Source organism: Chelon labrosus (assembly GCF_963514085.1).
Source record: "Chelon labrosus genome assembly, chromosome: 22".
Classification (NCBI taxonomy): domain Eukaryota; kingdom Metazoa; phylum Chordata; class Actinopteri; order Mugiliformes; family Mugilidae; genus Chelon; species Chelon labrosus.
In genome coordinates, this window is record NC_140355.1 from 18,943,224 (window position 1) to 18,955,737 (window position 12,514).

Below are 12,514 nucleotides of genomic sequence, written 5' to 3' on the forward strand. Positions count from 1 at the left end.
ACCCTTTACACCCCACCACGTAGGATTCCTCTGTTATACACACTAGGATTATTGGTTGGTGCCACCCATGTAGTTCTGATAACGTTTTTTAGTAGAAAAGATAGTTAGGCTTTGTTTGTTGTTTTCTATATGGCAGTGTGTTAGCCAGGCCTAGTTTTGTTTTATTGCTTTCATTTATTTGGCACAACCACGTGGTCCAAATCTTCCCCACTGTTTTTGTTTTGAGATTTTTGTTTAGTTATCTTTTGTATTTCAATAAATATTTAACTTTTGCTACACCAGACTTGAGCATTGGTTGTATTGTGTTTGTCCCTGATTTTCCCCTGGACACACCTTGGGACGTAACAAAGAACAAGACGAGAAGAAGAAGAACTTTGGACCCTGACGTCATGTCCATGACAACCAGTGTGCTTCCTCTGCCAGCTGTCTCCGTCGTGTCGACTCGTCCTCGTTTGTCCCGTTCCCGTCTCTTCTCCTCCATGAAGCGGTGAAATTAGTTTAAAATGAAACCGAAGAAACTACACGTCCTGCTTCTGTGGATTCTGGTTAGCTCCGGCGTGACTGAGGCTATAGAACCCATCAGCACGACGTTAGCAGTCGGCGCCGCCACGGCACTGACCGGCTTTTTAGCTAGGTACTATTCCCAAGAGGGCTGTCGACCCCAGTGGATTTCTTTCAACAGAGCAGGTAACACACGCAGACAACACACTGCTAGCCGCCATTCACGTGTCTTTTGTACGGTGTGCACAACTTAACAGCTCAAATCTTGCTAATCAGTAGCGTTCAAGATCAATGTTAGCTTAGCAGTTGTGTCAGCTACATGCTAAGCTAGATATACAAGTACACAAACGGACCAAATGCTAACTGCAATTGTTTTAATTGCTCAACTCAAAAAATGCTCAAAACATTAAGGGTGGTATGGGAACTAGTTGTGTTCGTCACATGTTTATGACGTATGCGGAAGTGCCCCGATTTAAAGCAAGCGGCTGGTCTGCAAGGTTTTTTTTTTTGTTTTGTTTTTTTTAGAACAACTTTATTGAATCTTGCATTGTTAACACAATAGAAACTTATGAAAAAAAATGACATACTCAAATTGTACAAATATAAATCTTATGATAATATAAACTTAGAGTCACACCTCCAGCAAACCATCTATAAAAATAAAAAGACACCTTCTATACCATTCACATGACAAGGGAGAACAAACGAGATTGACAGAACAACACAAAAAAAACAACGAAAAATAAAATAACATAAAATAACAGGGACTCGGCTCATCTGAAGTGTTATCATAAGTTTATGCAGTTTTTTAGCCTGGGCATTCTCTACCTTTATAAGACAGCTTTGAAACAGCGAGAGTTCATTTTTAAGTGCAGACCATGTGGGGGAGGACTTAGCAAATCGACATTTACGTATATAATATTTTGTTGCTATAATTAGATTATTAACCAAAAATTCATCCTTTTTATTTCTGAGGATTACACCAATCTGAATCTAGAGGACAACAGGTTGTGAAGAGATTTCCATAAATTCTGAGCCAATTCACACTCATAAAACAGGTGTTCCGTTGTTTCAACATTAGTGTTACAGATATGACAATTGTCTACCTCAAATTTGAATCTTTTCTTTACAAATTCGTTAGAGGGATATATGTTATTTATTGTCTTAAAGTGTAGGCTACTTCCTTAAATTTAGGGGGAATTGGATATTTTAAGAATTTCGTTCTAATTGAAGATATTTCAGATTTGTTATAACCGAGAAAGAAAAGTGTGCTTCTTGTTCTACCTGGGTACATGATGTTTACAGGAGTTTGATTAAGGAATTTATTATTACATTTTGCATCAACCAGGTCCACATAATCAATTTTAATTTTGTGTAGTCTTGGTGATGCAATGTTCAATAAATTATTCTTTATTGATTGAATAAGGGCCCTTGGAATATTCTGTGTTACTTTGTTGTAATCCACAATTGAGCAGTCAATATTATATTTAGAAATAATTCCTCCAGTTCAAAAATATTACCATTTTCATCCAATATATGTACAATTGACCATATTTGTTTTTCCCACCAGACTTTCGTAAACACAGACTTCCTTCTACACAATATAACTCTGTTGTTCCATAATGAAACATTGTGGGGACTGAAGTTATGTTTGAACATCAGTTTCCACTGTAACAAAACCTGTTGATGAAAGGTTGAGAGTTTTATAGGCAGTTTAGATATTTCAAAGTCACATGCTAATAATATCCCATTCATAATTTCAAAGTCGATTGCCTTTATGCCACCTTCCTCATAATTTTTCAACAGTTCCCCTTTTCTAATGTAGTGATGTTTTATTTTTCCAAATAAAATTAAAATTGATTCAATAAATTTCTTTAATTAGCTTTAGAGAAATAGCAAGAGAGTAGGATGGATAGATTAGTCTAGAAATAGATTCAATCTTGGTTAACATCTTGGATGCAAGTATAGTTGGCACTTGTGCTGAAAAAGAACATTACAGAGTTGGTTTTGCAATTGGTTGTTATCTATCTTCTTGGATAAAGTTGATGTCAAGTACATTTTGAGTCTTTTCTGTTTAAACTCTCACCTAAATGATCTGAATTTGTGGCTTGAAAAAAATACATGTGTGACCACCACAGCTAAACACTGCAAGAAAGTTACTCCTGTCACATGTTTGCATCCACTAATCCTGCTGACTTTCCACTGTGAACTCTACAGGTCTCAAGACTGACCTGGAAAGCAAACTATTTGGGCAGCACATTGCGTCGGACGTCATCTTAAAAGCTGTGAACGGATTCATGAGCAATGAGAACGCGAAGAGGCCTTTGGTGCTCTCGCTGCACGGATGGACCGGGACGGGGAAGACCTATGTTAGCAAGATCATTGCTGAAAACATTTACAAGGAGGGAATGGGCAGCAAATTTGTTCATTTCTTCACATCCACACTTCACTTCCCACACCCGCATCACTTTGCCACCTATAAGGTATGACGTGCCATCCATGTTACTCTCCGTTTAAATGCGGTGACGCTGTTCTATGTCAGTTTCATTCGGTGCTCTTCCTCCTCAGACTCAGCTACAGCAGTGGATCAGAGGCAACGTCAGCAGCTGCGAACGCTCCATGTTCATCTTTGATGAGATGGACAAGATGCATCCTGGTTTGATTGACAGCATCAAGCCATACCTGGACTACAATGATAACGTGGATGGAGTTTCATACCAGAAATCAATCTTCATCTTTCTCAGGTAAAAAAGCTGAAATAACATCAGGGTAGAGGATGCATTGTGGGCTAAATTTAGATCCAGGCTTTTAAAATACTTTAATGTGTTTACCTTCTCTGTCTAACACCACAGACTAAAATGCACGTCTTTGTAAACTCAGGAAGACTGTTATAAACAAAGATGGCTGACCGACTTAAAACTTCCAGTTAACAAAACAACTTTCAAACGTGATATTTGTGGCGTGGTACAGATGTTGGGATCTGAACCTGGTGGTGAGCTATGGAAGCTCACCATGCATAATCAAGTTAACCACATGGCTGTCTTTGTCTTGGAGACAAAGGGAAGCCCTGGAAACCCCAAGTCCCACAATCCTCCAGGTGTGAAAACTGACCCAGCAGTTCACTGGCTGACAGTGGCATGTGACCTCTGAGGTCATCAGGTCATATAAAATGCGCTGTTTCGGCCTTTGTTCTCTCTCTTATTCTCTTATCCTCTTACCCTCTACAACTCCACACCTCCACGTGGAGACCCCCAGCTGCTCGGCTGCAGCTGGGTGCCAGGCCTGTTCTCCTTACAGCAGCGAAGCGAGATCCTGCTGAGGAATCTACACCAGCTCTTTTAGCCAACAAACAGAAGGTTTGCAGGCTAAACTCCCAAACAACAGGAGCCACACGGCTAGTTAGCACCGAGCTGCTAACAAGCCACTTCAAAGGACTCAAGGAGCGGCCGGTTTCCCTCCGACGTCTGCCATCAGGAACACACCTGTGGCTGGAACCACCAGCCACAGGAGCAACACACCAGAAATTGACTTTCCACCAAATCTGGTAGTATGACCTGGGCCTAGTCAAGCTAAGCTAAGCTAAGCATAGAACTTTGATTTGATGTGATATTTGTTTTTATTGAGTTGTTTAGTATAGTGACTTGATGTTAGTTTAGATTATGCAACACATAGACTCAGGGTCTCTTGCATGCTAAACTAACCATCCTTTCTCTAACCTGGCACCTCTTATCACATTCCACAAAGGCATTCAGCCAGCACACGGCACATGAGTGTCCCCACTCAGCAGCCATCTTGTTTCCTTTGTGTTCAAGACCTCAAGGCCCCAGCGGCCATCTTGGCACGCCCACAACCGGCGGCCATCTTGGTACGCCCACAACTGGCGGCCATCTTGACACACCCACAACCAGTGGCCATTTTGGCACGCACATACACACACACACACACACACACCCACACACACACACCTGTATAGAGTAGACTGTAGTTAGAATGTATGTTTACTTTTATTCTTGTTAATAAATGTCTATTAAACATACCTGTCTGTTTAATGTTGCACAAGAGTGAATATTGCCAACCTCTACACTGTCAAGAACTCCAAATTCCTTCAACTTTAACTAGTTAACGTGGTAATTTTGGTTATAGTTATTAAGTTAATTATTAATCAGAAGTCCAAATTGACAATTTAGTATAATTTATGAGACTGTTTTGATTAATTGGCTATCTTTTCCCTTCCTTGAAGGGTGGTGCCCCGAGGTGATCTAGTAATTCAGATCCAATTATTTAATAATAAATAATTATTAATTATTCATGATAGCCAAACCCCAATACTGAGTGCCTTAGTACCCAGGCCCAACACAGACAAGTCAGTTTTGTTTAAATACCTTCCTCCTATTGTGTTAACACGACTTGTAGCAGTGCAGCATGGAGGTTGGACACGAAAAGTGGCAGCAGTAGTTGGCCAGTCACAGCATGCTGTGGGTTTGAGTCTGGAATTATTTGTTTTTCTGTCGCGGCAAGACACCTGTCAGCGTCGGACGGGGTGTGGTGGGACAGGATTTACAAAGCTATTAAACCAAACATTAAACCTTTTGTTTTTGTCAGTTTCTAACACGTTGCCTGCCTCTAATCTTTCACCTAGTAATGCTGGAGGGGACAGCATCGTTCAGACGGCTTTAGATTTCTGGAAAGCCGGACGCAAACGAGAGGAGATAGGGCTCAAAGACCTTGAAATGGCAGTTTCTACGTCAGTGTTCAACAACAACAACAGTGAGTGTAGATTACATGAAGTCTTGTGCAGTTGTCACTCATAAACTTTACCACAGAATAGTTATTTTTACTCTGATAATGTCTTCATGCAGGTGGCTTTTTTCGCACAAGTTTGATCGACAGGAGCGTAGTGGACATTTTCGTCCCGTTCCTGCCTCTGCAGTACGAACACGTGGTCCACTGCGCCATGGCCGAGATGAAAGCCAGAAAGCTTCAGCCGGATTGGGACGTGGCGGACATGGTGGCCATAGATTTCGTCTACTTCCCCAAATCTGAAAGAGTGTTCTCGGTAAAAGGCTGCAAGACGATAGAGAGCAAACTGGACCACTACACATAATGTGGGCACATGAAGGACGCTATGTTCGGTCACTGTGAGCACTTTTTAAAACTCTCAGCCAAATGACTAAAGAGAGGAAGTTGAGCTAATATATCAGGAAACCTTCTCCGAGGTTGCGTCTCACTTACACTAAATGAAGAGGCTGATGAACGGCGCCAGCGGGGTGAAAAATTGATAAGTTTGGAATGCTAGCCTTTGTAACTGATTAGGGAGCTTGATGTCCGCTTTTGTCTCGAAGACGGTTTTGATTTCCTAAAGGCATCTTAATGAAAGGAAACACATGCCTTCATTTTTAATTTTTTGCCTTTTTTTGTTATTTTATTTCAACGTCCACTGTACATATGATTCCATTAACAGTCAAAGATGGACTTTGTGGGTAAACGTATTATAGAGATGGCCTAAATCTTGCCTAAAGCAGAAACCTCCTGTTTATACGTATCATATGAAATCAACGTCAGATATGTTTTCTGTACTGACAGCTGATATTTTTTAGACCATTACAAGTCAGAAAAAGGCGTCTTGCCTGTAAACACCACTAGCAAAGCAAATCGCAAATCTGATGAACGCTTCATTTTACGTGAGTTTCTTCATTCATTCATTCATTCATTTTCTGTAACCGCTTGTCCTCTGGAGGGTTGCGGGGGGTCTGGAGCCGATCCCAGCTGTCATTGGATGAGAGGCGGGGTACACCCTGGACAGGTCGCCAGTCTATCGCAGGGCTAACGCAGAGAGACAGACAACCATGCAAAAGTTTCTTGCTGCAACGACAACAAAAAAAATATGTTAAGAACATCGTGCACTTTTGCAGTGTTTGTTTTTATGGTAACTTGATTCATCATGAGTGAAACAGGAGAGAGCAGTTTGTTACAAGCATAAGTGAATACACAGTACCAGGTTTATTCAGAAATATGTAGCAAAGCCTTTAATCCTTAAAACTGGAAGTGAAAGCTACATTTAGCGTTTGACACAGGCAACAGTTAAACTGAGGTGATGTGGTCATTGCCCATTTTTAATATTTTTACTTTAAAAATCATAAATAAGTCTCTCATGCTTTCCATATCTGCTAGAATGACTGTATATCAGAATAAATCCAGTATGCACAGATAGATGTTGTCCACTAGGTGTCACTAATGTGACACAATAAAAGTCATATACACCGATCAGGCACAACATTATGACCACCTTCTTTATACTGTGTAGGTCTCTCTTGTCGTCCAGAACAGTTGTGACTCGACTCATCAGAGTATGGACATGGGCCTTCTGAGGGTGTCCTGTGGTGTCTGGAAGCAGAATGTTGTTAGTGGGGGGGCCTTTGAGGGGAGGGGCCTCTGTGGATCATCCCACAGATACTTGATCAGTTTGGGATCTAGTGAATTTGGAGGCCAGGTCAACACCTTGTGCTGTTCTTCATGTTTTTTTTTTAAAGTTGTTCCTAAAGCGTTTTTGTGGCTGCATCCTGCTGGGGATGGCTGCTGCCATCAAGGAGTGTCATTGCTATGGGGTGGGGGTGCCTGGTCTGGTCTAGGTGGGTGAGCAATTTCTTCCTTTAATTTTTTTTTTCTTTTTTACGTCCTGATAAAACCTTTGTTCCCTGCAGCCCTTGAAGGACACCCTCAAAGGAAGCAATTACCCTTTAACCCTTGCCCTTATTCTCTTACAACTTCCTTTCAGCTGGTGAAGCATAACATTATGACCACCTTCTTAATATTGTGTAGTCTCCCTTGCTGTGACTCATCAGAGAATGACATCCAATGTAAAAGTAATCATTCTGAAGCTCTGATGATGAGTTAAATGCTTATGTAACAGCTGGGTGTGAGAAAGGACTGGTGCAATATTGCAAAAGTACATTTTTTTTTCTTTGTGCATACATCAAGTTTATTAGTGAAACAGAATAAATGAGGAGATAGTCAGAAATTCCAATTCAATTTTTTTTATTGAATATATTTTTTAAATGAATTTGACCCTATACTGAATAATATTAACGTTTAAAGTAAATTTAAAATGATGTGACAATGTGTAAATGACAGTGTTGGGAGTAATACGTTACAGAAGTAATGTAAATACTGTAATGTGTTGCTTTTTGCTGTAACGCGGTAATGTAAGGGATTCCAAAAAAAAACAATTAAAAAATTGGATAATATTTTACTTGGTGCAAAGGTCAGTAACGCACGTTATAATGCATTTTAACCCGATATTAAGTCGAATTTTTTTTTAAGTCGAAAAATTCCGCGCAAATTGTAGAACATTTTTCTTCCTGTGTTACGTTCCTGGTAAAACATGACTACAGCTGAAGCAGGCTAGACGTCAGACAGTACATTTTCAAGATGGACATACTCTCATTATCTCATTATGAGGAACATAGTAGTTAAGTGCACTTTGTGTGTGAAATCAAAAGATCTATCTACGTCGCGAAACAGCACGAGTAATCTAACGAAACATTTAGAGCTGTGCCACACTAACATTAAGTTAGTGAAAAGAAAGCAAACTGAGGACGAGAGCGGACACAAAACAATTAAAGTTAGTATTCTCCCATTCCATGATGCCACTTGAACCTCGAGAAGTAAAGAGACTTGTGTCAGAGTATGTGGTTGAAGATATGCAGCCGCTGTCAACAGTGGAGTCTCCAGCTTTTAGAAAGCTTGCAGCAAGATCCCCATCCAGACTAGCAGTGACAATGTAAGCTATCGTTGCCTCAACAGGTTAATTGTCACTGGGCTTTATAGGCTATAATTATAAATAGCCATCAGAACAGCGACATAACGTCAATCTGTATCCAGATAAAACATACAAAAACGTCTGTTAAACACAATAAACATTGGCAATAAATATTAGCTAAAGGCCCCAACCAAACCAAGCCAACTATTTTTGAAAGGGCCATGCTGAGCTGAAGTTATTGTATTTCTAGTACAATTTACCAGACTTTGACCTTTTGTCTGTTTTTACTAAATTCTGGCTATGATTGTTCCTTGTATTGCGTTATGAGCCATCACTGCGCCTATTACATTCTTCTGTTGTTAGCCTTAAGCCTAGCTCAGCCTTGGTGACAGTAGTAGTGTAATGCCTTACAGTTCAGAGACAGTAATATAATAATGTAATGAATTACTTTGAAATGACAGTAACAAGTAATACATAATGTATTACGTTTTTGAAGTAACTTGCCCAACACTGGTAAATGTGGGAAAACCTGAGAGCCCGGAGGAAACCCTGTCACAATGATACAGTCTAATTCAACGAAAATTCACACACCGGTGGCGTGCACTGGGAGCAACTGGGGGTTCAGTGTCTTGCTCAAGGACACTTCGGCATGACGAAAGTGAATATAAGCCAGCAAAAGAATACGCCTATTATCACCAGAATGATCTTCAACACATCCCTTGACATGAACCCAGAGGGTTTGTTGTCGTCATTCTCAAGCCGGTCAAAGAGCTCTTTGACAGACTCCAGCCGCTTGCCGCTGAATGCTCTCTTCAGGTCTTTCATCACAGCGTTGCAGGTCTTTTTGGTGCTCTTCTTGTCGGGAAACAGGTTCCTGCAGGTGTCAAGTCCCTCCATCGTCTGGTTTATCGGACGTTTGGCGTGGGTGGCCCACTGCTCGTAGCCACAGTTTTGGAGAGCCCCACATTTGGTGAGCACTTTCGCCGTTAGCAAGAGACAAACAGCTGGAGCTGGTCTCTGTCTGCCCCCAATGTGGCTTCACAGCCAGAGGCAGAGCGATCAGCCGAAGCTGTTTGGGACGATTCCAACATTTTGGAGTTTGTCATTTCCTTATTCAGGTTGTGTATTCAGATTTCAGATACTTAGTCTCTGACTTGTCTGTGTTGTAATTGGTACTTGAGTTGGTTTCTGCTGAAAACGTCAACTATTACCTAATGAACTATGAGCCTTTGAAGTATCTATCTATTTAAATATCTACATAAATCTGGTGCCTTTGATAGGCCACGTGACGCCATAAAGCCAGGCATACGTATGAGGTCACAGAAGATGTCGCACTCACGCATGCGCGCACGGGCCATGTTACTCTCTGACACTAAATGAATAAAAATCAATACAAACACTTCTTCATATTCATTTTTGTATTCATTTATTTCCTTGCTTGTATACAGACCTCTCGAAAACCATAATCACAGTTTTTTTTTTTACATTTTCAGTCATTTAAATTTAAGATAAAAATACCAATAATATATTATACAATATATATACAAATGATTAATTCTTTATGGGACCGTATATCTCTATATATCTCTCCATAAATACTCTTGTTCGAAATTTGAAATTAGTAGAAGAAGAAGAACAACAAGAATGTTACGTGCCAGACGGGGGCAGTGTATTTTTCTTGGTTTTTCTCTCCCTCTCTCTGATACTGGTGATACTGCAAGTGATTCCACCTGGGAAGTCTGTCAGAGCCTGCTGATTGGTTGGTTCATCCAATTGCCACCACAGAATGTCGACTCTCTCTAATGTCAAGGCTGAGAACCTACCAGCTACTAGGAAGGAATTCATTGCAGCGCAGCAAGGTGATGTAACTCTTTCCAAATGTCTCTCTTCTGTTCTTGATCAGAAGGAGGCCAGGAAGAAGAAAATGGCGTACATCCTCGATGATGGTCTCTTAATGCGTCGCTGGGCTAGTGGCATCTCTGGGGATGATGAGTGGAACGTGACGTACCAAGTCGTTGTACCAACAGCATATCGTTCCCAGGTGCTATCCTTGGCACATGACCACCCATGGTCAGGACACATGGGGGTCACTAAAACTTATAACAGAGTTCTCAAGCATTTCTTTTGGCCAGGACTGAAATCGGATGTTGTTAATTATTGTCAAACATGCCATGTATGTCAGATTACTGGCAAGCCCAACCAGGTGATTCCTCCTGCTCCCCTGCATCCTATACCTCTGATGGGTGAACCATTTGAAAGGGTGATTCTGGATTGTGTGGGGCCTTTGCCCAAAGCTAAAAGTGGAAACCAGTTTCTTCTGACAATTATGTGTGCTTCCACTAGGTTCCCAGAAGCCATCCCTCTCCGAAAAATTACAGCTCCTGTTATCACCAAGGCTTTGGTAAAATTCTTTTCAACATTTGGTTTACCAAAAGTGGTTCAAACTGATCAAGGCACAAACTTTAAGTCGAAGGTTTTTTGCCAGGCACTTAAAACCTTAGGAATCACCCCAGTGACATCTAGCCCCTACCATCCTGAAAGCCAAGGGGCACTTGAACGATTTCATCAAACTATGAAATCCATGTTGCGCAAACACTGTCTTGACTCCCAGAGGGATTGGGATGACCGTATCCCCTTGGTTCTGTTTGCTGCACGTGAAGTTGTGCAGGAGTCACTAGGATTCAGTCCAGCAGAGTTGGTATTTGGACATGAGGTTAGAGGTCCTTTAAAGCTTCTCAAAGAACAGCTGGTCACACCAGAGAAAATGGTCAAAAGCATTCCAGAGTACGTAGCCAAGCTCAAAAACCGCCTTCAGCTGGTCTGCTCTTCAGCTAGGGATGCCCTGACCTCTGCTCAGGTGAGGATGAAGAAACACTATGACAAGAGAGCAGTTTCTCATGTGTTTCAGCCAGGTGACAAAGTTCTGGTTCTTCTGCAGATACCTGGTTCTACTCTGTCCACCAAGTTTTCGGGTCCTTATGTTGTAGAGAAAAAACTTAGTGAAACGAACTATGTGATCCAAACTCCTAATCGAAGGCGACAGACTAGGGTGTGTCACGTCAACATGTTGAAACCGTATTGTTCCCGAGAAGAGGAACATGGGTTGTCTGTATCACATGATGTAAGTGCTGTGTCACCCATGGCTTCTGTTGCAAAAGTTGTCTCTCCTGTGGATGATGGGTTGGTGATGCGTAATGCTGCACCACAGGGGGCAAGACTGAGTAATACTGAGGTATTGTCTAAGTTGTCCCAATACTTATCGTATCTACCTAACGACCAATACAAAGACATTAAGAGTATGATCTTTGATTTTCCCTGTCTATTTGGTGACATCCCATCGCAGACCACTGTCATGACCCATGATATCGTCCTGACTAATTCTACACCTATTAAGCAGCATGCTTATTGGGTGAATCCTGTTAAAAGACAGCTCATGAAAAAAGAAGTTGAGTATCTGGTGCACAACGGGTTTGCAGTGCCAAGCTCTAGTTCATGGAGATCACATTGCCTCCTAGATGCAAAGTCTGACGGAAGTCCAAGATTTTGTGCAGACTTCCGCAAGGTCAGTGCTGTAACTGTCCCTGATGCTCATCCGTTGCCTCTAATTGACGACTGCATTGATGAGATTGGTCCTGCGACATACATTTCCAAGCTTGATATGCTAAAAGGGTATTGGCAAGTTCCATTAACGCCTCACGCTTCGGAGATTTCTGCTTTTGTGACCCCTGACAGTTTTCTGCAGTACACAGTCATGCCCTTTGGGATGTGTAATGCTCCTGCAACTTTTCAGAGGCTTGTAAATAAGGTACTGGGGGGTGTGCCGAACTGCAGAGCATATCTGGATGACATAGTGATATACTCTGATGACTGGTCTAGTCACATGTCAACACTGAGAGAAGTTTTTAAACGTCTTGCAGCTGCATCCCTGACTCTCAGTCAAGTTCTATCGAACGTATTTTTTGTTGATATCGATCACGTGTCTATCGCGATATATATCGTTATCGTTTTATCGCCCAGCCCTATGTTCAGGTGATACTGGTGATACTGCAAGTGATTCCACCTTGGAAGTCTGTCAGAGCCTACTGATTGGTTGGTTTATCCAATTGCCACCACAGGACCTACTTCAAAAGGATCCAGCTACAGGCTCCTCGCCCTCTACACCTGCACCTGATTTGCTGCTGCATGCTAGTTGCGCTGACTGCTTGCAGCTTGTTTTGAGAACCACATGGTTCAATCTCTGCCCTTTGCTTGTTG

The 12,514-nt window shown here is 41.6% G+C and overlaps 1 protein-coding gene across 1 annotated transcript; it reads left to right on the top strand.

The window, feature by feature from the left end:
* Positions 1-483: 483 nt before the first annotated feature.
* Positions 484-5,943, top strand: LOC311508073 (torsin-1A-like). Its single transcript, XM_084572702.1, has 5 exons — positions 484-687; positions 2,719-2,984; positions 3,070-3,245; positions 5,141-5,268; positions 5,361-5,943. Exons 1-5 carry the CDS (start codon positions 504-506, stop codon positions 5,603-5,605), a joined length of 999 nt encoding a protein of 332 aa, XP_084428828.1. The 5' UTR covers positions 484-503; the 3' UTR covers positions 5,606-5,943.
* The last annotated feature ends 6,571 nt before the right edge of the window (positions 5,944-12,514 follow it).

What these genes read in the sequence shown, in the direction of transcription:
- LOC311508073 (XM_084572702.1), top strand. Translation starts at nt 504, where the DNA reads ATGAAACCGAAGAAACTACACGTCCTGCTTCTGTGGATTCTGGTTAGC. An exon ending in ATCACTTTGCCACCTATAAG is followed by an intron (nt 2,985 to 3,069) that starts GTATGACGTGCC and finishes CTTCCTCCTCAG; the next exon opens with ACTCAGCTACAGCAGTGGAT. An exon ending in TCAATCTTCATCTTTCTCAG is followed by an intron (nt 3,246 to 5,140) that starts GTAAAAAAGCTG and finishes TCTTTCACCTAG; the next exon opens with TAATGCTGGAGGGGACAGCA.